This window comes from Marmota monax, unplaced genomic scaffold (assembly GCF_021218885.2).
Source record: "Marmota monax isolate L192 unplaced genomic scaffold, Marmota_monax_Labrador192_F-V1.1 WCK01_AAM20220418_F8-fsc00009, whole genome shotgun sequence".
In the NCBI taxonomy this organism is placed as follows: Eukaryota; Metazoa; Chordata; class Mammalia; order Rodentia; family Sciuridae; genus Marmota; species Marmota monax.
Window position 1 is genome coordinate 28,602,355 of NW_026694710.1, and position 26,043 is coordinate 28,628,397.

Genomic DNA, 26,043 nt, shown 5'->3' on the forward strand with positions numbered 1-26,043 from the left:
CCCAGCAGTGAAGGGACCAAGTAAGACCAGCAAGATCAAGTGACTGAGATGAGGAGATGTGTGCACATCACAAAAAAGGAAGCTATATGAAGAGCATGGGAATTTCAAAAGCTGAATTTCTCATATACCTAGAAAGGACTTAAGCAAAATCATGAATAATAATCAGCTTGTTGACCAGGAACAGCATGCCCAGCAGAGTATCCCTTTAGGGCCCTGGATAAGCCACACAGTGGCTCATATCCTGTGGCTAGTATCCCACTGGGATCACACCCCAGGGCAGCTCTCCTGTGCACATGGTCACAACGAAGTAGAAGGAGGAGCCCAAAGCTGCTGGCAGCTCCTTCCAGAAGGCGTGGCTGTGCAGAGCATGAAGAGCCCGTGTGGAAAAGGCAAAGGGAGATACAGGCTTTTTGGCAGAAGCAGTCAGTCAGACTAGCACTTTTCTGATTTCAAGATCAACAGTGACTAATGCATACTCAGAAGCGTAAGGTGGAAGTTAAAGCCAATTACTTATAAGAAAACCAGCAAGAGAAACACTAAGCCAGTGCATAGGCTCAGCATCATGATGCCCTGTGTGCCAACTGCCGGCTGGGTGCTCGGGGCCAGTTCTTTCAAGAATGTTGACCAGTGCTTGCCCTCCTCTGGCCTCACCAGGCACAGTCAGGCTGACGGTGGAGTCAGGTGAGCCCACTACGAGAAAGTCCTATCCCATGGTCCTTAGCAACTCCTGGGACACCCAGACATTCCTCAGAAGCCTCATGGACAGCATTCCCAACTTCGCACAGTCTAAGGGGGAGCCATATGGGTCCCAATGAGCTCCCATAACCCTACATCCTGATCACCAGGCTCGGGAGTGAAGGAGGAGCAAGGAAGGGGACTGTGTGGCTGGCTGACATGTTAGGAACAGTGAGGCCAGAGGCCCTTTCTGTCCTCATGCAGACAGAACCCAGGGCTGCTTCTGGTGGGCAGAACACAGGCCTGACAGGGCGGGGCTGGATCTTGGCATGTGGCCCTGAACATGAATTCAAACTCAGCAGCTGGACAGTAAGGCCAGGCCAGGTCCTGCCCAGCCTTTCTAGCCATGGAATCTGGGCCTTGGTGTGTGGTTCTGCCCTCACCCTGTCCCCTAGCACAAGATGGCTCCTCACCACCATGTCCCTTTTGGTCCCACCCCATGCCTCATCCCGGCGAAGCCAACCCCAACAACCTTCTTAGAATTGTCAGCTGTCCCCTCCTTGATGCTCCCTGAGTGCCCTGCCTTGTGTCGATTCTGCACCCTCCTTTCAGGTCACGCTTCTCCCCCGTCAGAGCACCCTTGGGGAAAGGAGGCGCCTGCAGCTTGTACTGCACCAGCCACTCCAAGGTCAACATAGCCACAAAAGCCAACACCTGGGAGCACTGAGTGGCCGCCCATATGGAGATGTGCCAGCCAGCAAGGGGGGGGGGTGGACAGGCACAAGGGACCATTGGGCACCAGGGCAGGGACGTGGTGGCCCCTCTGCCAAGACTGGAGCGTAAACAAGAGGTGCCCATCCACTGCATCCAGTGGAAGGAAAGAAAGAGGCAGAAAGGGGGATGACCCAGGCAGGGCAGGAGCCATCAGGCACACACAATGGAGCCTCGGGGAGCTGGCCAACAGAAACGAAGTCTGCTCCTAAGGTCCCACAGCCACCTGAGGCTGGACCATGAGGCTGCAGGGCACCAGGAGCCCAGCCCTGGTTACTGGCTGGGGACCTCATGCAGCTCACTAATGCACATATCAATCTGTGCATCAATGGCAATGCCACACCCTACAGGGCAGCCAAGAACAGCAAAGCTAAGACCACACAGAACTGGACAGGGGCTCCCTCGTGCATTCCACTCACTTAACAGCATGTGCCCACACATTGCCCTCCCTTCTGCCACGAGACAGATACACAAATACAGGCGGGAAAGTTCAACAAAGAAGCTAGGAGAGGGCACAAAGCATGGCACCATTCTCCCTAAGTAGCCAGGGAGGGTGTTCTAGGGAGCTGCCATCCAAGAGACCTGAACAGGGCCACAGCAATCTCAGAGTTCAGGAAGAGAGGGGAGAGCTGGAGCAGTGGGCAGCAGAACATGAGAAGCAGGATGCAGTGCACTGTTCTTAGAGGGCAGTCCAATGAAGACAGGGTAAAGAGAGCACTGCTGAGCAGACAGATGCACAGGATGGGCATGGCACCGAGGCCATTCTTGGGCTGGGAGTAGCCAGTCTCATGCCATGGGTGGTGCTGCCAAGACTATGGCTGTCATGCTCTGGTGGGTGTCACAAAGGTGCAGGTGGGAGCCAAGTGGTACCACAGGAAAGGATCAGTAGGTCTGATGGAAGGGCAGAGAAAGGAAGGCCCCAGAGGCCTGAGATGAGGGCAGAGTGTGGCTGGTGCCAGGAGAGGTCACTGGGTTGACAGAGGACTGGAGAGGCCAGGCCCAGGTCCAGGCCCACGAAGGCTCACTGTGCTCTGTCCTGCACAGGGGTCCTGCCTCCACAGCTTCTGGATGCTGGCATTTAGTGCAGGTAGAGCACATGCAATGTTATGTCTGAGAGCCGTAGACCCCACAACATGGATGGATGCTTGACAGCAGGGGGTCCTTGGCCACAGGCACCTATGGACCTGTGAAGACCAGTTGAGGGTAGCAGAGGTAGCAGGGTTCTGCCTCTGCCCAGTGTCAGGGAGGCCTCCAGCACCATGATGCATCCTTCTACCAGAAGCCCTTGGTGTGAAAGTGCTCCACAGGCAGGGGCGACTTGTCCTGCACCTCAACATGGGAGCCAGTGAAGCCACACTCCTGGGAAACATGCCCCACTCAAGGTAAGCCCAAAGCACTCACAATGTGGCAACAGGAAAGGGCCTTGACAGGAAGGTGGGGAAGTGAAGTACCAGGTGGGCCAAGTCCCTTTCCATGTTTCCCCATTTGAATGTGGTCAACTACCCAGGCCAACAAGAAGCACAGGGTCACTGTTCTCAAACCCTGGCTTCCCCAGCCAGATGTGTTCCCGTGGGCAGATGTAGCACGCAGCCCAGCCCACCTCGATGCCACTCTGGCGTGCCAGCTTCACGGCCGTGCTATAATAGCCGCAGCGTAGGAGGTGCTCCACCATCATGCGGTCCATGCGCTTCCTCTTCCACATGCTGGCCGCAGCAGGCTGGTCACTGCTGTGCTCCTTGAGATGCTCGATCCTGCGCTTGCACAACTTGGCGCTCTCATCCTCAGCCTGGATGGACTCCACCGCCTGAGCACACACAGAGACACGCTCAGGGTGGGAGGCGCTGGGGCCTGCCCATGGGGATGCAAGCACCATGCCCCAGGGCTCCAAAAAAACAAGCGGGGAAAGCAGAAGCCAAGCTGGGGACATTATTGGATCCTAGGCAGAAACAAAAGGAACCAGAATCTCTGTCCCTGAGGCAAGTCTGTGCTTCCTCTAGGACTCACTGACAGAGACGGTCACAGTCTACCACTTCTTCCAGCTGTGTTGTTTTTGAATATATGTATGTTCTGAAACTATGCTGCAGATCTGTACCTTTTGAGATTATCAAGTTACTTTTCAAATCTTTTATACTATTTCTTAAAGTCAGCTTTGTTCAAAATTAATATCGGATGGAAATGCTTTTGACCTGCACTGCCCAACAGGGCTGCCCCCCCACGTGTGACGTCCAGCACCCAGTACAACCAGGAGCTGGGCGCTGGATGGCGCGGTTCCAGGCCTCCCAGTCACTCCCTTCAGCAGGCACAGGGCTTTCCGGCTCCCTGATGCTGGGAGAGCAGACTGCCAGCCTGCTGCGCCCTGGGTGCAGTCCTTCCCTGGCAACAGCTGGGATTCTTCTCAAGCTCTGGTTTCATCATGGGGTTACCTGTCAGGCCTACTCCTTTACATGCAGCTGAGGACTCTGGACGGGTGCTTCAGCACCCCAGCTCTTGGCCCTCACCATGCTCCCGGCCCTGGCTCTGGCCACTGCCAGGAACCTACCCTCTATTCCATGCCTCTCCTCTTCCCTATCTGCACTACACCATCTCCAAGCAGTCTCTTTTAGCTGTCTCACAGCTACGGGACTATCAACACACTGCAGTTTTCATTTTGGTCATCATTCACATGTGTATATATACATTCATCACACATCGTATGTGTACACACACACACACACACACACACACACCACCCGTCTATCTTTGTTGGGATGGAACCCAGGGCCTCGAGCATACTATGCAAAAGCTTATCACCGAGCTTCATCCTCAGCTGGTTATTCTATTTTTACTTTCTTGACATCTACTCCATTCTTTCAGACTCCAAATGACTCCTCTTGCTTTCAGATCCCTGCAGATTCGGGCTCCCTTCCCCGCTATCTGATAGCCCCACACCTGAAGCCTGTGCAGATCACTGCTGTTGTTTCTGCTGGTCCCTGATCGATGATGCTCCTCTGCTCCTGGCTGCCTTTGTGTTGGACACTGTACTTGGAAAATTAATTCTAAGGACGACCTGCGGTCAGAACGACAGCCTTCTCCCAAGAGAGCCTGCTTTCCTAGGCCTGAGCCTGAAGGCTCTGTGGCTGGGACCACTCATGCTGCACTGATGGCTCCACGCCCGCAGCCCCCGGTTCTGAACCTGGGCTGCCATGTCCTGTCATCATGAGTCCACTCCTGCAGCAGCCTCATCTGATGTACAGAGCCTTGGGCCTGGCTCAGCTCCAGCAAGCCTGTGTTCCTAGCCCAGGGCAGTAGCAGTTCCCTGTCTCTTCACCTCTGACCCCTTGCCTCCAATTTGAACTGGTGATGTTGCTATGCCTAAGGAACCCTCCAACATTTTTAGGAAGATGTCCTAAAAACTCTTACCTCACTTTCTGTGTTTTTTTCAGTGGGCAGGATAGTCCAAACACCCTGGCCTACTAGTCCCAGCAGTAAGAAATCCCACAAGTAGTTCTGAGGTCAGTCTACAAGTAAACAACCAATCTGCCACGGGCCTGGCCTCCCACCCCTGGGCTTGAGACACTCCCACAACCAAGACAACCCAGTCCTCTGCTCAGCCCAGGTGTCCTGCACTCCTCCCACAGCTCACCCCTCTGCCCACAGGATGCTGGCCAGCACACCCAGCCACCATAGGGGGCAGCACATCTGAGGTCACTGGGAGGGCAATAACACTGACCTTCCTCTTGAGCACACTGAGCTTCTCCACCACTCCATCCAGGAGGCTGACCACAGAGTCCACAGCTGGGCAGCTACTTAAGGTCTTCTCCAGCTCAGCCACCACCATGGTGACGTGACTTGTCTCCCGGTCGATGTTTTTCTGAGCAGCCCGGAAGCGTTTATTCAGTGTTTCATAGGGCACCTGGACAAAAAAAGACAGTGAGAATCCCTGGCCCCAATCTTAGCTAGGTGTGGGATACCCCAGCACTCAGGCCTCCTTTCCAGCACTCCTGGAGGCAAGCTCGGAGACACAGAACTTGACCAGGCCCAGCAAAGTGGAAGCCCTTTGAGGGAGGACATCGCAGGGCCTGGATGGGGTCTAACACAAAGAGGCACTGCCCAGAATCTACAATATGCAGCCCAGTGTTCCACAAAAACCCTTTTCTGGCAGTACCGGTGATGGAACCCAGGAGTGTTTACCACTGAGCTACATCCCAGCCCTCTATATTTTGTATTTTGAGATAAGGTCTTGCTAAGTTGCTGAGGCTGGCCTCGAACTTGCCATCTTCCTCAGCCTCCAAGCTGCTGGTATCACAGGCATGGGCCACTGTGCCCAAAGAGTTTTTTAGTATATATTGACAAAACAGTCCCAAAGTTCACATAGAAAAACAAACAGCTAAGGAAACTACCCAAAAGGAGAACAGCGATAGAGCTTTCCTCTCAGTCAGTGAGAGGGCTTGGCAGGCAGAACGGCCACTGTGGAGGCCCATCGGCACAGGCAAGGAGGTACAGAAAGAGTGGTCCACACAGCTCACGAAGCTGTCCACACGTGTGAGATTACAAACACACATTTAATAATCTCCACAAGGGAACGTTTATACCATCCCGGTTATAAAAAACCCTATTACCTATAGAAAATTCAGGAAACAGCCTTAAGTCACGAAGACTCTACTGCCTGTCGCCCCTCCCATCTCCCAGCTCTGCCACCATGAGCAACATCAAGTGCCAGCCACCATGCCCTTTCTCCGCCCCAAATGGGGTCCCGGGGTAGGTGCTGTCGCTAGGGCCCCATCTGACCTCAGTGCACCGTCTGTCCAACTTTGTCTGCCATCACAAGCACGTTCCATGGGGAAGGAAAGACTGTCAGGGGCTCTGCCAGCCCTCGTGCCGGGCAGGCAACAAGCCCTGCAATGAAGCCACTGAGGAAGGCGGGGGTGCAGGGAGGGAGACATGACCCTGGCTTAGAGGCTGGCTTCCTCAATCAGGGACAGCAGGATGATGGCAGAGACAGGGAGAAGACTGACCTCTGACTTGCCCAGACCTGCTTTTCTCCCTCAAAGTGGGGACATAGGATGGGGGTAAGGCCATTACTGTGGTGCTGGTGCCCTGCCACTCCCTACTCAGCCTCCCGCTGCCAGATGCCCTCTACCCAGACATCCCCTGGGGCCATCAGGGACCACTGTGGACACAGTATGCTAGGGGTATACATTCTCAGGAGGTCATGCCTAATGTCTTATTGGCACAAGCACCAACAGATGAGCCCTGTCAGCCATTCAGGGAGGCCCAGTGATGTTAGCTGAAATCACTTCCTGGACCACACTGGAATTCATGCTTTCTCACAAAGTTGGGAAAGAGGGGGGAGAAGTACCAAACTGCAGCATGCTCACTATACCAAAAAGGACAGAGGTCAGCCTGGTCAAAGGGTGAGGGGCTGCAGGGCTCTCCCAGCACGGCAGGGCAGCAGCAGAACATGAGAGCACCATCCCTGAAGGCCCTGCTCTTCATGCATGGCCAGCCCAGGGAAAGGGTAGCTGTACAGAGTATTCTGCAGGACCCTCAGGACCCCATACTACCTGCCTTCAAGGATGCCTCTCCTGAGGATTCAGTACCTCTTTACCAAAAAAGGGTGGGGGGATGCTTTTCTTTCCAGTCTATATCCAGTGAATGATGAAGTCCCACCAGACAGCAATTTAGCCTGGTACCTGGCATACAGCAGGCTCTTAGCAAGTATCTGACAATGAATGAAAGCAACAAAACATAAAAGCAAGGCCCCCTGGGCACTCTCTGCCCCCACCAACCCAGCACCTGGCCCCTTTTCTCTAGTAGAGCTCTCCAATGTGCCATTCTATGTGGGTATGTCCTGCCAGGAGGCAGAATCCTGGGAGGCAGAGCACATATCTTAGTACTCAACCATACCACCACCTAGTATGGCAACACAAGGAACTCTCTGCAATTAGATTACGAGACAGAGTCACCCTTAACACGGATTCTACAGCACCTGCAGTTCCCCACAGTCACCCTCTGGACAGCCCCAGCTGCCTGCTGCCCCTCCACCATGCCTATACCACACACAGATTGGGCAAAGCATCAAGCCACACCTGGGCCACGGACAGAGGCTCCTGTCAGACGCACAAGGCACCAGGGCAACACAGGACATGGTCATCAGGAGACACACTCTGCAATGGTCTCTCCATGTTTTCTCCGCAATTCCTCTGTGTAAGCCTACACTGCTACAAAATAAAAAGTCTGAAATAAGGTCAAAGCAAAACGACAGGATCCCTCTGGAAAAGATAAGAGCCCATGAGAGGAAAAAGCTGCACTTGGGGTTGGTGGCACAGAACTCGGGCTCAAACGTCCTGACAGGCTCTGGGAATTTGTCCAAGTACAGGAAGGAAGCCCACTGCTCTGAAGAGGAGAGCTCCAGCTCAAGGCCACCAGTACTGCGTCACTAACAAGCAAGACCCAGCAAACTCCACTGGCCTTGGTGCTCCCCACTGGCAGACAAGGTTCAGACCAGGCAGGGACATGGAGCACTAAAGGGCTCCCCCAGCACGTTCCCTCCCACCTCCCCCAGCACCCAAACCATCCTTGCAAGACATCTATGGGGAAGACCGCGGGCTGCTCCCCATTTACCTGGACTCACGCCTTCACCAAGCACAGTAGCAATGAATCACTAAAAAATGAACTGAAGTCAATCCCAACATACACAGTAAACAGAACCCCAAGGTTTTATAATCAGATTCAGTCGTTAAAATATATTTCAATAAAAATAAACCAAAAAAGTAACTAAAAACTGCACCCATTGCTTGATCCAAGCACGCGCCAGGTGACGTATGCAGGTCTCAACTGTGAGGCCAGAGAGTCACCCTGACACACCCACTGGGACAGGAACAAAACCCAGCAGTGGGTTTCCACAGGACTGGCTAGACCTGCACCCTCCCCGACCCCCTGGATCGGAGCACAGCTGACACTAACACATCTGACACTAACACATCTGAGCAGCCCCACATTTTGAGAGAGAAGCTCAACCCACAGAGCCAACGGCAAAGCAAGTTCTGCAAGCATGGCATGTTCATTTTTAACTTTTATCCAAAAAGGAGACAGGCAATGCCCTGACACTCATCAGTATCAAGTCCCAGCAAGTGATATTGCAAGGTCACAGTCCAAGTTACCTGTTTTTTTTTTTTGTTTGTTTGTTTGTTTTGTTTGTTTTTTTCAGGTTTTTTGATGAAAGAAACCAATTCAGGATCTGGTACACCTTCAGAGAACAGTACACAGCCCGCATGGCCAGTGGCCCACTGTGCCACTCAGGCAGACACCCAGCACAGACATTCACTGACCTGCCAACTGCCATGACAGGTCCTAAATGCTCACAGTTGACTTCTTGCTGTCTTGGGCCCCAAACTCGGCCCTAATCACTCTGGGCAGCCCAGCCTCTAATCCTGACCCTGACCTCAAAATGACCCAGCTTGGACTTCCTGCAGCCACTCCTCCCAGGGAATGACTCAACCTCCCTGCCCTTCGCCCTCAGGGCCATGTCCAACCATCTCTCTCAGGCTCTTCAGTAAGGCCCCCACCTGAGCTGCCCACTTCCACCTTTCTCGCTGGCCCCAACCTGGCAGAAAGGCCATGCCTCTCCCCTCACGCCCCTGGCTGGGTGCCTGGAGCCTATGGTATCCAACTGAGATCGGGGATCCAGGATGGATGCTGAAGCCCTGCCCACTCACACTGAGGCTCTCAGAACTCGTATCACATCACGTGTGCACCTACCAAGCCAGGAAACAAGCTTCCCATGCGAGTGTCCTCCCTACATCCACCCCTCCATGGAACCAGGGCAGTCCTGAGCATAGCCTTCCCTCCTCAACTTAATCCCAGGAAAGAGGGATGGACACCTTCCACATTGTGCCAACTCTCCCCAAGCTGTCCTAGGGTGTCCTGGCTGTTAGTGCCAACAGCTCCTTCACAGGCTCCTGCCCAAAGGGTATCTGATAGTGAACAATAGAGCTCGGATGCTCAAGAATAACCTAAGCCCAATTTTAATTCAAGAACGAGGGCAAAGGAAGACACTTTCAGATACACAAGGACTAGAAGGATAGCAAGCACAAGTTCTTTCTGGGAGGAAAAAAGCTCAGAGTCAGCTCTCAAGCAAAACGCAAGTCTAGGAGAAGGGCAACAAAAGATACAAGAAAAGAATGTGAGACAAAAGAGACCAAAGCAAGATACAGTTCAACTAAGTGAAGATGGGTAAAATGGCCACAAATTCAATCGACCCTAAGGAAGAACCAGGGTAAATGAGACAGAACATTAAAAACACACTCCTAACAACAAAATGGGCAAATGAGGCCACACCAAACTCACACCTTCTGTGCAGCAGGAAGCAACCTACAGAGCAAGAGGCAGCCTGAAGGCCAGGAGCCAGCACTTGCAAGTCACCGCACCGGACAATACCTAGAAATGGAAATCAAAGGCCATCCAATGGAAACCATGAGGAGACCTTCTCTGAAGATAACAAACAAGCACATAGAGAGGTGCTGCACACGACAGTCACCAGCGACCTGCACATCAAAACCATAACAAGGCGTCCTCACCTGCCTGTTCAGATGACGTTCAGAAAATCACCAAGAGTGTGTCAGCGAGCACGTGGAGAAACTGTGACTCCTGGCAGAGCTGTGGGAACATGCAAGGTGTGCCACTGCAAGCGGCATGCACTGCAGAGCTGAGCTGTGATGCCCACGCCCACTTCCGGGGCACACTCAGATGAACCCAGAGCATGATGTCCAAGAGAGGCATGATGCCACATGAGCAGCAGTGGCATTCCAGCAGTCAAGACTAGAAGCAGCCCAGCACCCAGGAGCAGGCCAGCGATGAAGAGCACTTAGGCACATGCACGCAACAGACTGTCCCCCAGCCTCTCTGTGGCCCGATATGATGAATCTTGAGGACGTCATCCCAGTGCAGGATTCAGGATTCAACCTACGTGAGCTATGTAAAGCAATCACTCTTAAGCCCCACAGCAAAACAGTGGGTGCCAAGGGCTCGGGGTGGGGAGGAGGGAGTCACCTTCAGCAACTATTTCAGTTTCATAAGATGACAAGTGCCAGAGACCTGCTGCACAGGAGGGACACAGAGTCACACTACTATACCCTGGAAAGGGCCAAGATGGTTAAGTTCTACCTTGTGTGCTTTTACCACAATAAGAAAAAGTCCTAATGACTTCAATGGTATTTGATTTTGAGACTCTATAAAACGACATGATCCAGCAAGTACGGCACTGGTCTCGGAGTGGACGTAGAGATCAAGGGAGAATGGAGAACCCAAAAGTGGACCCACACACATCCATGTATGTCTCACCAAGGGGCCGAGCGGGGAGAACTTTGAGTGTCAGGATTAGAAATCCACATGGGAATGGTGAATTCAACCAGCACCTCATGTCATCTGCAAACTTACCCTGAAATGAATCAGGGACCCAAGCATACATGCTGACACTGTAAAACTTCCTAGAGAACAGACAAGGATACTAAGACCTTGAGATGGGCAAAGGTTCCTAGAAGTTAACAAAAAACAATGTGAAAGAAAACCAATCGGGCTGGGGCTCAGTGGTAGAGCGCTCGCCTAGTGCAGGTGAGGCACTGGGTTCAATCCTCAGCACTACATAAAAATAAATAAATAAAAATAAAAGCATTGTGTCCACCTGCCACAGTCTGGCTGGGCATAAAATAACCGAGCTGCCAAGAGGCACCTGTAGGTTCAAAACACGAACTCCTTTATTGCCCGAACTCCCGCCGAACGCCACCCGCGTGGCCCTTCCAGGAACACCTCTAACCAGAAATCCCTCCTCCAGAACTTCCCCAACCAATGTCAGAACTCCAAAGTAGCCACGACAGCAGGGGTCTAATATACAATTGAATACACAGCTTAACATAACCATCATCATCTCAATGGCTCGCTGGTGTCACCTCTCAACCACTCCCTTCTGGCAAAAATGCCATGTGTCATTCCGACTGGGCTGTGGCTCTCAGCATCCACCTATGACTAAAAAAAAATTAAAAAAAAAAAAAAATCAAACAACTCTGAAAACAGTCTAAGGAGATGAAAACAAGGCCCAGCCTAAAAGGATGCAGGGGAGACACCCTACAGAGGCTGTGGGACTCCCACAGCTCAACACCAGCAGGACAACCCGTTCTCCTGACAGCTGAAGGGCACAACAGAAATGTCCACAAAAAAAGACCTAAGGGAGGGCTGGCAGCGCAGGACAGCGTGAAGGACACCACAGCAAGGGGGGGGGGGTCCATGGTGGCTCCATTCAGCTGGCTGAGCGCCCAGGTGGGACCTTGGCTTTTTCTAGCTTTGGACTTGGAGGGAAACACTGGTTCTTCTTGGGTCTCAAGCCTGCCTGCTGCTGGACTAGAACTTCACTGCCCACTCTCCTGCTTCTCAGGCTTTTCACTAGAAAACAACTACCCCAGCCTCTACTGGTCTCCAGCCTGCTGACTGCAGATCTTGGGGTTTCCCAGCCTCCACAATCACATAAGCCAATTCCTGGTTTTACGTCATCTTATACACACAAACACACATATATCCTGTTAGTCCTATTTCTCTGGAGAACCCTGGTTATCAGAAGAACAGTTTGAATAGGCTAGTGACACTGAGGAACACCTGGCCTGGTACCAGCAGATTCTGGTAGGCAGACCACCTACCAGATGATGCAGCAGTCCCACTCCTAGAGAAATGAACACAGCCACACAGAGACCTGTGTGGTCTGGATGTTCATCAGCAGGGATGCCCCCTACAAAGAAACCGGACCAGCAAGGGAAAGGGTGAAGGACTGCTGGGCACACAGCACCGAGCGCAGCATGCAGACACTGGTACAAGATGCACGCTTGGACTCCTCCATGTGGGCAGAGCTGCCCAAAGCAGAGGCTATCCAAGAAGGCACTCCCTGGCCAGGACGCATGTGGCCATGTGTGGAGACTTTCTTGATTTGTCATGAAGTGGGGCCTGGCTATGAATGGGCTGAACCACAAAAGGAGATTAAACGGAACAAAGAAAACCTATCAACCCAACAAAGAAATAAAGAGATAAATGTAGAGAAAATAAGAAAACAAAGTAAGATGGTGAGGATTACCACAGCTTAACTCTCATGAATACAGACCAAGCAGGAAGAGAAACTTCAGAACACAAACACCAAAGGGGTGGTGGCAGGGTGCCTGCCTGGCACGCTCCAGGTCCTGGTTCAAGCCCTAGCATGGGGGTAGGTGCGAGGTAAACAGAGCACAGTCAGCACCACCTGGTAGAGCTACAATGTGAGTCACACACACAATTTCTAATTTCTAGTAGCCACAATAAGTAAAATAAGCCAGGCACAGTTGTGCACACCTGTAATTCCAGCTGACAGAAGGCTAAGGCAGCAGGATAGCAAGTTCAAGGCCTACCTGGGGAGACCATGTCTCAAAAAAGAAATAAAAGAAATCACGAGGGGGCTCAGTATGGGGCCTCCCTAGAATGTGCAAGAGGCCCTGGGTTCCATCTCCAGGATTGCAAAAAACAAAAACAAAACAAAACAAAATATGAAATCTGTTTTAATATATTTTTACTTAACTCAATACATCCCAAATATTTTCATTTGAGCTAGGGACGTAACTCAGTGGTAGATCACTTGCCTAGCATGTGTGAGAACCTGTGTTAATCCCTGCCACCACCACCACAAGAAATTGTCTAATTTCCAAATATTTTCACTTGAACACACAATTAATAACTGTTAGACACTTTGCATTATTTTATTCTTTAAAGACCAGGGTATATTTAACTCAGCACACAGCCATTTGGACCAGCAACAGATCACAAGCTCTGCTGCCACAGGGAAGCTCATGCTTCTGCCCTGGTGGGAATCATGGAACCCAGGCCTCAGATCCTCCTACTGGAGGTGACAGGAGATACAACTATGCCGCATCCTTGACCCTGCTATTCCACAGGTCTCCCTGAAGACCACTCTGTGTGCAGGGCCTCATGCCACAGGTGCCCACCAGAACCGTGCCTGTGCACTCCTCAGAAGGGCTGAGCCATGCAAAACATCAATGTGACACTGTTCTCGTGGACACAATTCACAACTACACAACTCACCCTTTTAAAGGGTCAACAGCTTTCAGTGTGATAGCAAGGTTGTATAACTTCTTCGCCAACTCCTTTGAGAAGATATTCTTCTCAACAACAAACAACTCCCATGCCACTGAAGTCCTTTCTAGACCGGTGAATGGCTGGGCAAGCAGCCATTTACCTGACCCATCTGTGGATCTGTGTGTTCGGGAGTTTCCGGAGACATGTATGTCTGGCTCCCTCCACTTAACAGAACATGGCTGATGTTCATCAACGAGGCAGCTCTGTAACTCTTCCATGGCTGATCAGAGCTCCCTGCAAGCCTAAGCTGACAATCTGGCTGCTGCTTCTTAAGCTAAATTTTGAAAAACATCAGTGTTCTCTTACGAGGTTTTGTGAGGATGTTCTCCCTCCTCTTGGGGGTATACCTAGGCAATGGACAGTAACTCTGTATATGACTTCCTGTCAAACAGCCAGGCCCCGGGCCATAGTGGCCGCACCACTGCATGTTCCTACCAGCAGAACAGAGTACTCGGATTCCTCCGTGCTCAGCACTGGTCACTGGCCATCCTTTTCACTGCAGCCATTCTAGTGAGGATAAACTGGAACCTCTCTGTAGCTTCATCTGGCATTTTCTGAAGGACTAATGATGCTCAGTATCTTCTCCTGTGGTTACTGGCCATCTGTACATCTTCTCTGAAAAACGTCTACTTAGTATTCATTTTTAAGTCACGTTATCTGCCTTTCGTAACTGAACTATATGAGTTCTTCTAATATTGTAAATACTAGACCCTTACCAGATAGATGATTTGCAAGTGTTTCCTCTGTGTTCCATAAACAGTTAGACAGGACAAGACCATGCCATCTGCAAATAAACCTTCATTCCACTCTGAATGCCTTTTATTTATTTTTCTTGCCTACCTACCCTGGTTAGGACCTCCAGAAGTGTCAGATTTAAATGGGGAGAACTGGCATTGCTGTCTTGTTGCTGATTTCAGAGAAAGGCTGCCAGCAATAGGTCTGACATTTGTGTGGCTTTTAAAGAGGTCATTTATCAGGTTGAGGAAGTTCCCTTCTAGTCCTAGTTTGCTGATGAAAAGGGTTGAACTTTGTCAAGGGCTTTTTCTTTTCTTCTTCTTTTTTTTTTTTCTGGTGCTGGGAATTGAACCCAGGGCCTTATGCATGCGTGGCAAGCACTCTACCAACTGAGCTATATCCCCAGCCCCTAAGGGCTTTTTCTGCATCTGTGCTTTTTGTCCTTCTTTTGTATTCACATGGAGGAGTCACTGAATGCTTCACGTGAACCACAGTCATTTGCACTTCCTTTCATACGTTGCTGGGGTTCATTTGCCAATATCTTACTGAGAACTTGAGCATCCATAATTATTCATAAGGAAAAACGATCCTGAAAATGTGCAAAGTTGTAGGGTGCACATTTCCTGATTTCCAAACTTCTTATAAAGCTACAACAATCAAAACTGTGTCCTGGCAAGAGTAGACATGGAGATGGATGCAAAAGAACTGAGTCTGGACAGAAGCTCACACACCTACAGCAAAATGAAGACTGCTGGTCTGAGGCTCTCTGTTGATACTGGCCTCACAGATGAGTCAGGAAGTATCATTCTTCTTCTTCATGCGTTTAACAGGATTTACCAGTGAAGCCATCTAGCCCTGGGCTTTTCTCTGTAGGAAGCTTTAAGAATATCTTTGTTACAAGTATTCAGTCACCATTTTAAAAACTATGAATGTAGTGATTTTATGTAGTTCAACTGAAAACACTTTTCCTCCTGTACGTTTTTTGTTTGTATTCCTTGTCCAACACCACACGGAAAGGGGAGGTCTTGAATCTTTCTTATAAACCAGAATCAGCTCTCTAAAGTTTGGTTTTTGGTAGATTTTTTTTGAAAATCTGTTACTTGCTTTTAAATTCTGGACCTATCTTGCCTGGCTATGCCAAATATTTAAATTTCTTTCTTTTTTTAAAATCAGATCTACCCAGTTCTTCCTCAGTAATCTGTGGCATGACCACCTCTAAGGTCAACCTGCCAAGCTGATGTTAAATTGCATTTCCTTTAGGATATCTTTCCTTGTCAGGCATTCACAAGAGTAATCCTTCCTGTTTTCATACTTGTACCCAGTCTGGCAAACACCCTGAGCTGAGACTCAGGAAACATCTGTACTTGCATCCCACCCTGTGGCAACCCTCCCACGCTTCATCATCTGCTTTAGGACACTTCCTCAAATCTTCTTCAATATTTGCTGTAGGTCTTCTGACAGCAGTTGCTTACAAAAACAGGCATCTCGGTTTACCATCATAAAGTATTTGGCTGCCTTCTACTAATACAGGAGCATCTCCCAAGTGCACAAGGCTTTTTATCTCCAACAACTAAAGAAACTAATCACACCTTCTGCCCTGGATGGCGGTACATGTCCCTCTGTCTGGAGAGGTACAGAGAGTACTGCAAATCACAGTGGCTCTATCACGAACTGATGGCCCCAAGCACAGCAGGCACCTTGAGGGAGGATCATCAGGGACAGAAGTGGCTCAAACTCTGTTCTAAATGGGCTTCTTGAAAAATGACATGCTTCTGGTCAACCTCCCGAAGGCTGTGGTGAGATGTAGCTGAGGAAGCAAGGTAGGAGGGGCACTATCGCACCACCACGCTGCTCCCGTGGGCTCATGTCATGATACCACCCTCGACCCATTGGTCACTTTACGTCACTGGTCCACTGTAGGAAGGACAGTGCATGGGCAGCAACACACACAGGGCATGCACACAATGCAGCATGGCCACAGCATGACAGGCAAGCAGTAGGACAGGTACCCACACAGTTCAGTGGCCCACACAAAACAAGCCACAAGCCCCACCAGTGACAGCTCAGGCACCTCCCACAAGCAAGGCTTATTCTTGCTCTGTAGGTGAGACATTTGATACAGCCTGAAGCTCTGCGGAGGTCATGCTGAGATCATCCTTTCAGCAGTCCCATCCCTGGTTCTGGGTCAGCAGAGCCCCACTCTTCTTGGCCTCCTTATTACAAGAAAGAAATACCAAGTCAAGCACAAGTACCAAGCATCCTCACCATTTCCACACAGAACTCAGTACTTCCCACTAATGCCAGCCTGTCAGTACAGCCTTTTCTAAAGGCTCCTTCAGTGACATTGCTGCTGGCCAACCTCTACCCTGGACATCTGTTCCCACTGGAAGGTACTGTGAATGGGTTATTTCCCCCACCATATGCTCTAACTGCCACTGACGGGGCCCTGGCCGTGACTAAGCTGTGGGTGTCTCTCGTGTGCCCAGTTACCCTGCTGACCTTTCCTAACAGTTGCGCTGACTTCTGAGTCAATTCTTACTGCTTTGGCAGAACTGCCCAAACAACATTTAACATTTCATTTGTTGACTGAAAATTATCTCTGTCCTCCAGCACAGCTTCTATTCCCAGTGCCCAGAAATACAGAGGCAAAACAGCAAACTGGAAGGCAACGCTGGCTGAGAAGGAGAGAGGGAGAGACGGAGTAGGGCTGCCAGTATCAGCAATGACCAGAGATGCTCACTGAACAGGGGCATGAAGCCCAGAAGAAAAAGTACTAGGGTCATCTGAGGGAAGAGCAGGCCAGCAAGTCCAGCAGCAGCACAGAGGCCACTGTGGCTAAGTGCCCAGTAGCAGTGGAGGAAGGGCCATCATGAAGGGACTGAAGTGGCCACTCCAATGACCCTGACCTTTACCCAAGCCAGGTGGAAGCCTCCAGGGCAGAAGAACCACATGGCCTGTGATCTGAAGGCAAGGTGAGGAAGGGATTAGTGGGTAAGGGCAGAGCAGGAGACTAGCCAGGAGACCACTTCAACCCCTCCCCAGAGATGAAGGCGTCCAGGTACACGGCAGCAGGAGAGAAAGCAGGAGGCAGCTGGACCCGCAAACGTTCTCAAGTCAAGCAAAGAGAGTGTACAGGTGGTGGGGTGCCGCTGTGAGAACAAAGGAGTCAAGGCCAGCTCTAAGGTTCTGGCTCAGGGGCTGCCCTTTACAGAGGAAGAAAGATGGGGCTGGTCTATGAGGAGGCAGTTAAGATGAAGTTTGGCTTTAACTCTGCCAAGCACTCTAGAGATCCAAGTGAAGAGCTAGGTCTTCTAGGCTGCAGGAGCACCAGGGCAGAGTGAGCATTGTACACAGAGGGCCCTTCCAGTTAATAAAACTCATGAGATCAACAAGACAGCAAGGACCAATGCCAAAGACTGAGTCCAGGGCACACCAATACTCAGCAAGGCTGAAGGGTAATGTGAACCTGCAGAATCCAGGCAAGAGTGGCACCTGGGAGCCAAACAGGAATATCCTTCAAGGAGAAGGAGTGGTCAGTGGCTATGACACTTTAAAGGTCAAGACCCCAAACACCACTGTGGGCTTGGGTAGCACCCTGGGGTCACTGGTGACCTCAGCCACAGAACTGGCATGGACAAGGGGTCAAAAGCAGAGGAGAGGCAACACCACAGACCAAAAGCAGGGCCCAAGTAGAGGGTGAATATGGGTCTTGGTTAACTGGAAGACTGCCATGTGTGGGTGTGGTGAACAAAGTCTGGCCCTGGAGCAGGGCACACATACTCATCCCCAGCCATGGGAGTGAGACAGCAAACACAGGCGAACCAAGCCATGCGCAGAGCACACAGATGCAGGTCAAGTATTGCAGGCTGAAGGAAAAAGGGGGATCCACAGAATGGTCCTTGGATGGAGGCGGGCACTGAACATTCGGGGTTTCCTCAGCAATGGGCACAGCGCTGGGGCCAGCACACACGCCGAATGGAGTACTGACCCTGGGCTGGAATTCTGTTGGTAACAGCAGGCAGGGGCTGAGGCTGCATGGAAAAGACACAGGAGCTAGAGGAGGGTGGAAAAGAAAGCACAAAGGGTTGACCACACCCAGATGACCCTGCATGCCATAAACAGTACTCTGGAATGCAGCAAGTCAACAAAAGTAAGACTCAAAGTATTAAGGAATCTTCCAACCAGACAGTGGACAATTAATTTGGCAAATGGCTGTTTACTGTGACTCCATGCCAGGCACAAAGCCCCTGCCCTTGCTGACATTTATTTTAAAGGAGAGGTCTGACGAGAAAAAAAAAAAAAAAACGGGTAGGCAATTCTGTCAGATTATGATTAATGCTATAAAGACACCAAAACAGGGACAGAGATCAAATAGAACCACAAAATCCCAATTTTGTTTAGAGTAGCAACAAGCCCACAAACGGGCTATAGATTTTTTTTTCTAGGTTTCTTTAAAGCTGGAAATGATCACCCTATCCTCTGGCCAATGGGCTTAAATATAAACGCTCAACAGGACTTCTGGGAAGGCTTCATGCAGGTAGTGGGTCCAAATGGGCAGCACAGCTTTTACTTCACAATTCCTTGCTAAATGTGAAGGCTGCAGCCCACCAGCCACTGTGGACCAGACATCAAGGTGATCTCAAGACCGAACAAGAGAAGCAGAGTAATCAAAAACACCCCCAGGGCCTGGGGCTGGCTCAGTGGCGGAGCACTTGCTTAGCATGCGTGAGGCACAGGGTTCCTTAGCACCACATAAAAATAAATAAAATAAAGGTATTATGCCCATCTACAATGAAAATATTAAAAAACCAAACAAAAAGGGTAGGGACTGGGAGTGAAGTTCAGTGGTGGAGTCCTTGCCTTAAAACAAAGGGATCCTACTAACCACAGAACAAGTGGCAGGACCATACCGTCCTCAGCTGGGGCGGGAAGGCTGGAACAGTAAGGGCCAGATCTAGGGTTCCCAGGCCTGGATCTGGCATTCTGTCTTGCTCATGGCATCTCTCGTCCACCTTACAGACATACAGAGACAGATGCCCTTCTGGGGCTAGCTACGGGAGGTGGGACCTCTCACGAGTTATCTGGGGACATGAAAGAGTGAAAAGTCAGAGAAAAGGTTAAATGACATGCAGTCTTGTGGAGGGAGGGCCAGGGTTTAGCTGGGGGTGGTCACCCAGAGGAACAACCACGCCCTGCATCCTCAACACCAGTGCGGGGCAAGACCTGAACTAGAGAGCACAGACAAATGAGGGGCGGGCAGACAGGGAGAAGCAGCTGGCTACTTGCACACTGACCCTGGGAAACAAGGGCAGCAGGCAGGAGGACCCACGGCAGCTGAAGGAGGTCATCAGCTGTCAGGAGGGGGCATGGGTGAGTGCGAAAGGAAAGGAGGTTTAAAAGAGACAAGGCAAGGGTGGTGGGAAGCACAGAAAGGAAACTGGACCAGAGGCGGAGGCAGGTACTGGGTGGCACCAGAGCTTCTGTCAGGAAGCTAAAGCCAGGCCCTCAGTGCTGCTGAGTGTTTCGCTTTATTCATATGAATGAATAGTTCCTAGTTACCAAAACAGTAGACAATTTTTTGTGGTTTTTTTTTTTTCAGATTCTCAAACTATTGGCCCTGCAACACCTTGCACCCCAGCAGTCAGCAGCCTAAGCTTCACAGCACTTAGATCACACCTAGGCATCCCATGCTGCAGTTCTGCAGATAGGCACCTTTACCCACTGCATGCAACTGTGTGACTCTTCTCCCTTCCAGTGCCACTTCGCCTCCTGGGGCTTGCTTCCTGTTCACTGACCTCTGCACCACAGGCCCAGGAGTGAATCACATCACCCTGAACAACTGTGTACTTTTTGGTGCAAGGCTGCCAAAACTTCAGCACAGCCTTGCCCATCAGTCACCCTGACTCCGCAGTGTCTTCACAGCACCTAACGTCTGTGATCTGTGCTCACCTGCTCAATGCCCTCTGTATGCTGCAGTGTAGAGTGCAAGGGAGGGGGACCCTGCCTGTCTCCTCCCGACACTCCAAGCTCCTCACAGTGCCCAACCAGAAGGGTTAACAAAGAGCCCTTACAGGAGTACAGGTGAAGGTACAAGGGCATCAGTGCCTGCAGCTGAGCCGCACCCAGCTTTGAGGCCACTGGCTGGGCCGTTACACCCAGCTTTCGAGCTCCTTGGCTGCTATGAGCTTTGTTTTAGTCCTAAAGTGGTCTGTTCATTCTAAAAACTAGGTATTAGAAAGTCTTTCTTTTCCTAACTTGAATTCTGCTTAAAATAATAGTACTTAAAAAATAAATAAATAAATACAACCCTAGCAGCTAGCGGGAATCCAAGCCTGCCTCCTCCTTGCAGGACCTATCCCCCCAGAAAGGCACAGATAAGAAGAGGACAATGTCCACCAGCCCAGAAGAAGAAAACACAGAAGCACCAACAGAACAGTGTCTGCTCCATCCCATGTCCAACAGACGACATGAAACATGAGAATGATGGTGGGGGGAAACAAAGGGTGGCCCAGCTCCCAGGAGGAAGGGGCCTCAGCTGTGCCCCCACACGGTGGGTTTAGGAGGCAGAAGGGCAGAATGAAGCTGCTTCAGACAAGAGTGGGTGGTTCTCTGTAGGACTGGCAGGGCCCAGGCCTGGAAAAGGAAGGGGTAAACACAGTGCACACCCAGTAAAGGGTAAGAGAAGGGTATTGAGCATAACACAACCCTCCTGGGAAGAATCAGGTCAACTTCACACACCAAGCAGGGTCTAGGGCAACAGAGCTGGAACCAAACCCATCACAGAATCCAGCTCCTAAGCCAAACACTGTAGTCACCAGTGTTTCTCCCACTTAAGAACCCATGACTCTCCCAAATCTAGCCAAGAACACGTTTGGAAAACTGCATCAGAAGTTATAATCTGAGGCACTCTGTCAAATACAACCCAGGCTATGACACTGCAGGGCAGTACTTGGTCAACATGATTATCCTCAAAGGAAAGGCAGGAAATTTAAATATTCCTGTAAAAAAAAATCAAACCACAAGAGAATAGTTTGGGAACAACACCTCTGATTCTCAGCCTAGTGTCTCTGAGGAGAGGATGACACCACCAAGCAAGTTGAGCTGGGAACCCCCTCGCTGGGCTCCAGGAAAGGACAGAGATGAGCCCATGCAAGACTTGAGGCAGAGTGAGATTCCAGAGCCAGGTCTCCCAGCAACAAGTGCCAGGCCCCTGTCCCTGGGCCCTGCAGACTCCTACCTGATCTGGGTGGTAACAGAGAAGGCAGAGATAATGCTAGTTTACTTCAACTACCTGAAGGGAAAAAAAGAAATATCAATGGAATGATCTCTATACAGCATAAAAATTTGAAGAAAAAAATTACAAAACCTTTTAAAGCCAGAGCTTCTAGTTCAAGATGAACTATACATCCCAGTTTCTCCTTACTCCAAAGGACCATCACTTACAACCTGACAACAGACAGCCTCTGGGAGCAGAAGGTCCTAGTCACAACTAGAACACAGGGTGTATCTCACAACCCATACCCCTGTACCCCTTAAGAACACAGAACAAGTCCCCTAAAGCAAGATCCAGAGGTGCTCACGGGTGTGACTCTGTCCAGGGGATACTTGGCAATGTCTGGAGGCACTGAGGGGATCCTCCTGGCATCCAGTAGGCAGAGGCTAAGGCTGCTCCTAAACACCCTGCCAGGCAGGGCTGCATAGGGCTATGGGAAGGCCTGCCTTGGTCCACCCACTGTGGTGGACATGGGGGTGCAGCACAGAACCTGCCCAGGGCTAGGACATGCTGAAAACAACACCTGAAGAAAAACAGTACCCAGGTACCCAGGAGCCCACCACCAGCCCTGAGGCTGAGGAGGTAGACATCTCGAGTCCACAACTTGAATCCGCCTGAGGCTCCCAAACCTGCATGTCTAAAGACTTACTCAGCAAGAAAGCAGTTAAACTCTCCCCAGAAAATTCAGTCCAATACCCACCAGTTCCCATGATCCTGCAAGAGAACGCACCCTTGACTAAAAAGGCACACTCATTTCCATGCCTGCTGGCACCTAGCCCTCACTGCCTTCTGACTCTAGGCTGTGCCTGCGTGTGGACCTTCCACAACTGCCAACAGTGCAGCTCTGGAGCCCTCAGCTTTCTGTTAATTCTTTATTAACTAACACTCCTGGGCTAGCATGTGTGGGGCACTGGGTTCAATCCTCAGCATAAAAATATAAATAAAGGCATGCTGTCCATCTACAAGTATAAAAGAATTAAAAAAACAAAAAAAAAAAAACTCCTAAATCAATGATCCCTAGTTCCCAATTAAACCCTTCTCATCATTCACTAAGAATTACTCCTGAAAACTTCCTAAGGGAAAAAAAATTAACAGGGACATGCAGTCAACAGAATAGAGGAAGTAGTGTGTGGATGGCCTCTAAAGGACCTGGAATGGAAGAGCAAGACTGCTATTTCCTAGGGGAAGTAGCATCTCTGTGTGCAAAAATTCTGCTTTAGTATCATTATTAAGAAATAAAATAAGGTTTTCTTTAAATATTGCAACTTGCCTGCAATGATATTACCATCTTTCTGTGTCTGCTAGAATACCCTCATGATCATTTTCAGAGAGCTACACAAAGCTTTGGAATGCAAAGTATGCAGGCAATCATCAGAAAACAGGACTTGAAGAACCCTTTCCTAACCATCCATTTCCCTTCCTAGTGCATTCAATGAGTAATGGAAGGGTTTCTGCAAACTTTCCTGCCTGGTGGTTCCCACATTCACCAGCCAAACCAAAAGCAAGGCAGTTCTGATCTGCCAACAGGGTGGCAGAAGCTGCCTGGGGCTAAAGGTCAGTGGTTAAAGGACCCCTCTGATGGGCCACAGTACAGATCACTCTGAGCAGAGGGGTCTTCATCTCTTACCTATAGAAATCCATCGGTGGCACCAAAAAAGAGTATAAATGCCCACCACCTGGGTCCTGGCAAAGAATTGGTGGGGCCAGCAACGTTGCCCTCACTTCCTTGGTCAAACACACACTGAAATACAAAGCTGCTGTACAACATGGCTGCTCACCTGCTAATGATAATGAGTTCTGCTTTCCTCTGAGGACAACTACAGAGGGCGGCCAGACGTCAGCAGCGACAACGCCAACAGGTGCCTTCCAGACTGCCAGGGACACGGGTGCTACCGGGCTTACGTGTGAAGCACCAGTCAAGCACCAGGGCTCCCCTATGCGCACGGCGCAGGATTCGACGGCGCAGGCCAGCTCCGCGCCTATGCTCTCCATGCCCGGCTAAACCGACTTGGGGCCACTCGGCCACACCACCTATCACCAGTGAGCTGGACGGTGTCGCCGGCTGCTCTGGTCGGAAAGAAGCCACCATCCCCCAGGAAAGGAACGCAGTGTCCAGAGCGCGGCCGGCTCTCGCAGGAAGGTCCGACCTTGGTCCCTGAAGGGAATCCCTCCCGGCGCAGTCCGTCAAGCGTCTCAAAGCCCGGGTCCGAGGAGCTCCACGGAGCGCGACTCGGCGCCGCGCCCACCCAAGGTCACGCCCCCGGCGGCCGAGGCCCGAGAGGAGGCCGAGGGCAGCTGGGCAGCTGGGCCCGGTCCCCGCCCCATTAACGCGGAGGCGGCCGCCACGCCCCACAGGGCTTCCGGTTGCCGCCGCAGACTGCCCAGCGACGCGGGCCTGACCCGCCGGAGCCTAGGCCCTGAGCCGCCCTCGGGCCACCCCCAGCCCCACCGGCCACGCCCGGCGCCCGGCCCCCGGCCCTCGCTCATCCTGGAGCCCGGCCCGGCCGGGCCCGGCCCCGCCGCCCCCCGCGGACCCCGCCCCCGGGCCCTCCGCGCCCCGCCCGTGCCCCGCACTCCCCGAGACTCCGGCGGGAGGCGCGGCGGCAAGCCGGACGACGCAGCAGCGCGCACCTTGAGGGTCGGGTACTCCTGCACCTTCAGGGTCATGGACAGCTGGGCCGCCGACTCCTGCACCGCCATCTTGGGCCGGCCGAGCGGAGGAGGCGGGCGCGAGGCACGCCGGGTAGTGACGGGCGCGGGGCGGGGCGGGCAGTACGTCCGCACCAATCGCGTCGCCCCGCCGCTGGCTGCGCAGAAAGGCGCGAACCAATCACCGTCGGCCTTCTCCAGCCTCAGCCAATCGGCGACAGGTCTGACGGGTGGCTTCCTCCTTGAATTCCCCGCGGAGCCTTGGCCACAGACGCCTTGGCCCTGGCGGATCGGCACTGAGAGGTGTCCTGGCTGGGCGCGTCCCTAGAGGCGTGTGGGACCCGGTGGTTGCCGCGCGTGGCGCTTGCACTCTCCCGGTGGTCACCCCCCCTGCGGTCACCTCTCGGGTACGCCTGCTGGCGGTCCCCGCGGCCTCCCCTGCTCTGGGTGACTCCTTGCCTGTGTCCCGGTTTTCATGGATTAACCGCCACGGGAGTCCGGATACGGAGAAAGGCCCAGTATCCAAAACCAACTCGCAGGCCAAAAGCCCCCGTAGCGGGAGGGCCCGGAGCCACTGGGCCTTCCTCTCGTGGCACCTTGGTCCCACCATTTCCCATTCAACCTTTCGCGTTTCTCCAGCCTTTCTCACCCCCTTTTTAAAATAAAAATGAAGATTCATTTCTTAGGAAATGATGTCCATATTAAACGGCCTCTTGTGTTCACAAAACACATTCATAAGCAATGTTTTCAACATTAAGAAAGCACCCAGGCGCCGCGGACAGGGGAGGAAGGCCTGTGTGGGGAGACGTGCAGGAGTTCCGGCCAGTAGGCCCTTTCTTTAGAGCTGTTTTCCTTTTTATCCTGGGGATGGAGGCCGAGGATAGCGCCTTCGTCCACAGCTTATGGCCCCGACTCCAGGACAGGAGGGCTTTGGGCACTCCGGCATGGCTTAAAGTAAAGCTTATACATCTGGACTGTGCAACTCAATGAATGTTTGCCCAGGAATGTGCCTCTACCTACGGGCCTGCTGGTCAAGACCTAGGATGGTCCCCAAAGCTCCCTGCCCCTCCTGAGTTCATGCCCCTCAGGGTAGCCAGCATTCTGATCTCTCCATTCTGAGTTTTCTTAGACTTCACACAGGTGGAACTGCACCCTCCAGGTTGATGTTGCCACTATGTCTGGTTCTCTCCTGTGGTCATGGACATGCTCAGCAGCGTGGCAGTATTTGATGGCCACTGCTCCTTAGAGACTTTTGCTTCCATTACTCCAGGGATTCAAGACTGACCAAAAGAAAAGGACACACAATTTCATTTCCATGGCAGAGTAATCATGCCCTGGCACCACTGTAGTAGGAATATTCAGGGACACTAAGGGAAAGGTTTGAGTGTTGGAGAAGTTATGGACCTCCCACAATCTGGTTGGATCATTCAGTCTAGAGGAGTTTTGTTGTACTTGGAGGTATATGATTTGGTAAGTGTGAGATCAGGCAAGGCCGGCAGTGACCAAAAGAGGCAGATTTTAAAAAGGCGGCCAAAGAGGCTATATTTGAGATATCACTCCCAGGCGGAACTCAATCAGAGTGGACAGGAGAAGGGTCTGAGGAGAAACCATGTGGGAGCTTGACTGGACTGGAATTTTATGGGGCTTAGGCAGGAAGGGAAGGGCTTGGGACTGTAAAAGTGTTTTTAGAGTCCCTTGTCCCATTGGAGTTGGTCAGGGAGCTAGCTGAACTCCCGGATTGGCCAGGGGGTCCTGCTGATTGACAGGCATTAGTCAGGAGATCCCACTGATTGACA

The 26,043-nt window shown here is 51.6% G+C and overlaps 1 protein-coding gene across 5 annotated transcripts in view; it reads right to left on the bottom strand.

Moving 5' to 3' along the window:
* The window catches only part of Maea (macrophage erythroblast attacher, E3 ubiquitin ligase), a 36,746-nt gene extending 12,411 nt beyond the window's left edge, over window positions 1-24,335 (bottom strand). For 3 of the 5 annotated variants that reach the window (XM_046423633.1, XM_046423632.1, XM_046423636.2), the window contains exons 1-3: window positions 24,230-24,335; window positions 5,156-5,338; window positions 3,047-3,250 (exon numbers count right to left, since the gene is read on the bottom strand). In XM_046423633.1, coding sequence (XP_046279589.1) covers window positions 3,047-3,250; window positions 5,156-5,338; window positions 24,230-24,298 — 456 coding nt within the window. In that variant the 5' untranslated portion in view covers window positions 24,299-24,335. Of the gene's footprint in view, window positions 1-3,046; window positions 3,251-5,155; window positions 5,339-7,514; window positions 7,534-23,376; window positions 23,715-24,229 lie in introns of those variants that run through there. The other 2 variants (XM_046423634.2, XM_046423635.2) reach the window with 2 other exon arrangements.
* Between the last annotated feature and the right edge of the window lie 1,708 nt (window positions 24,336-26,043).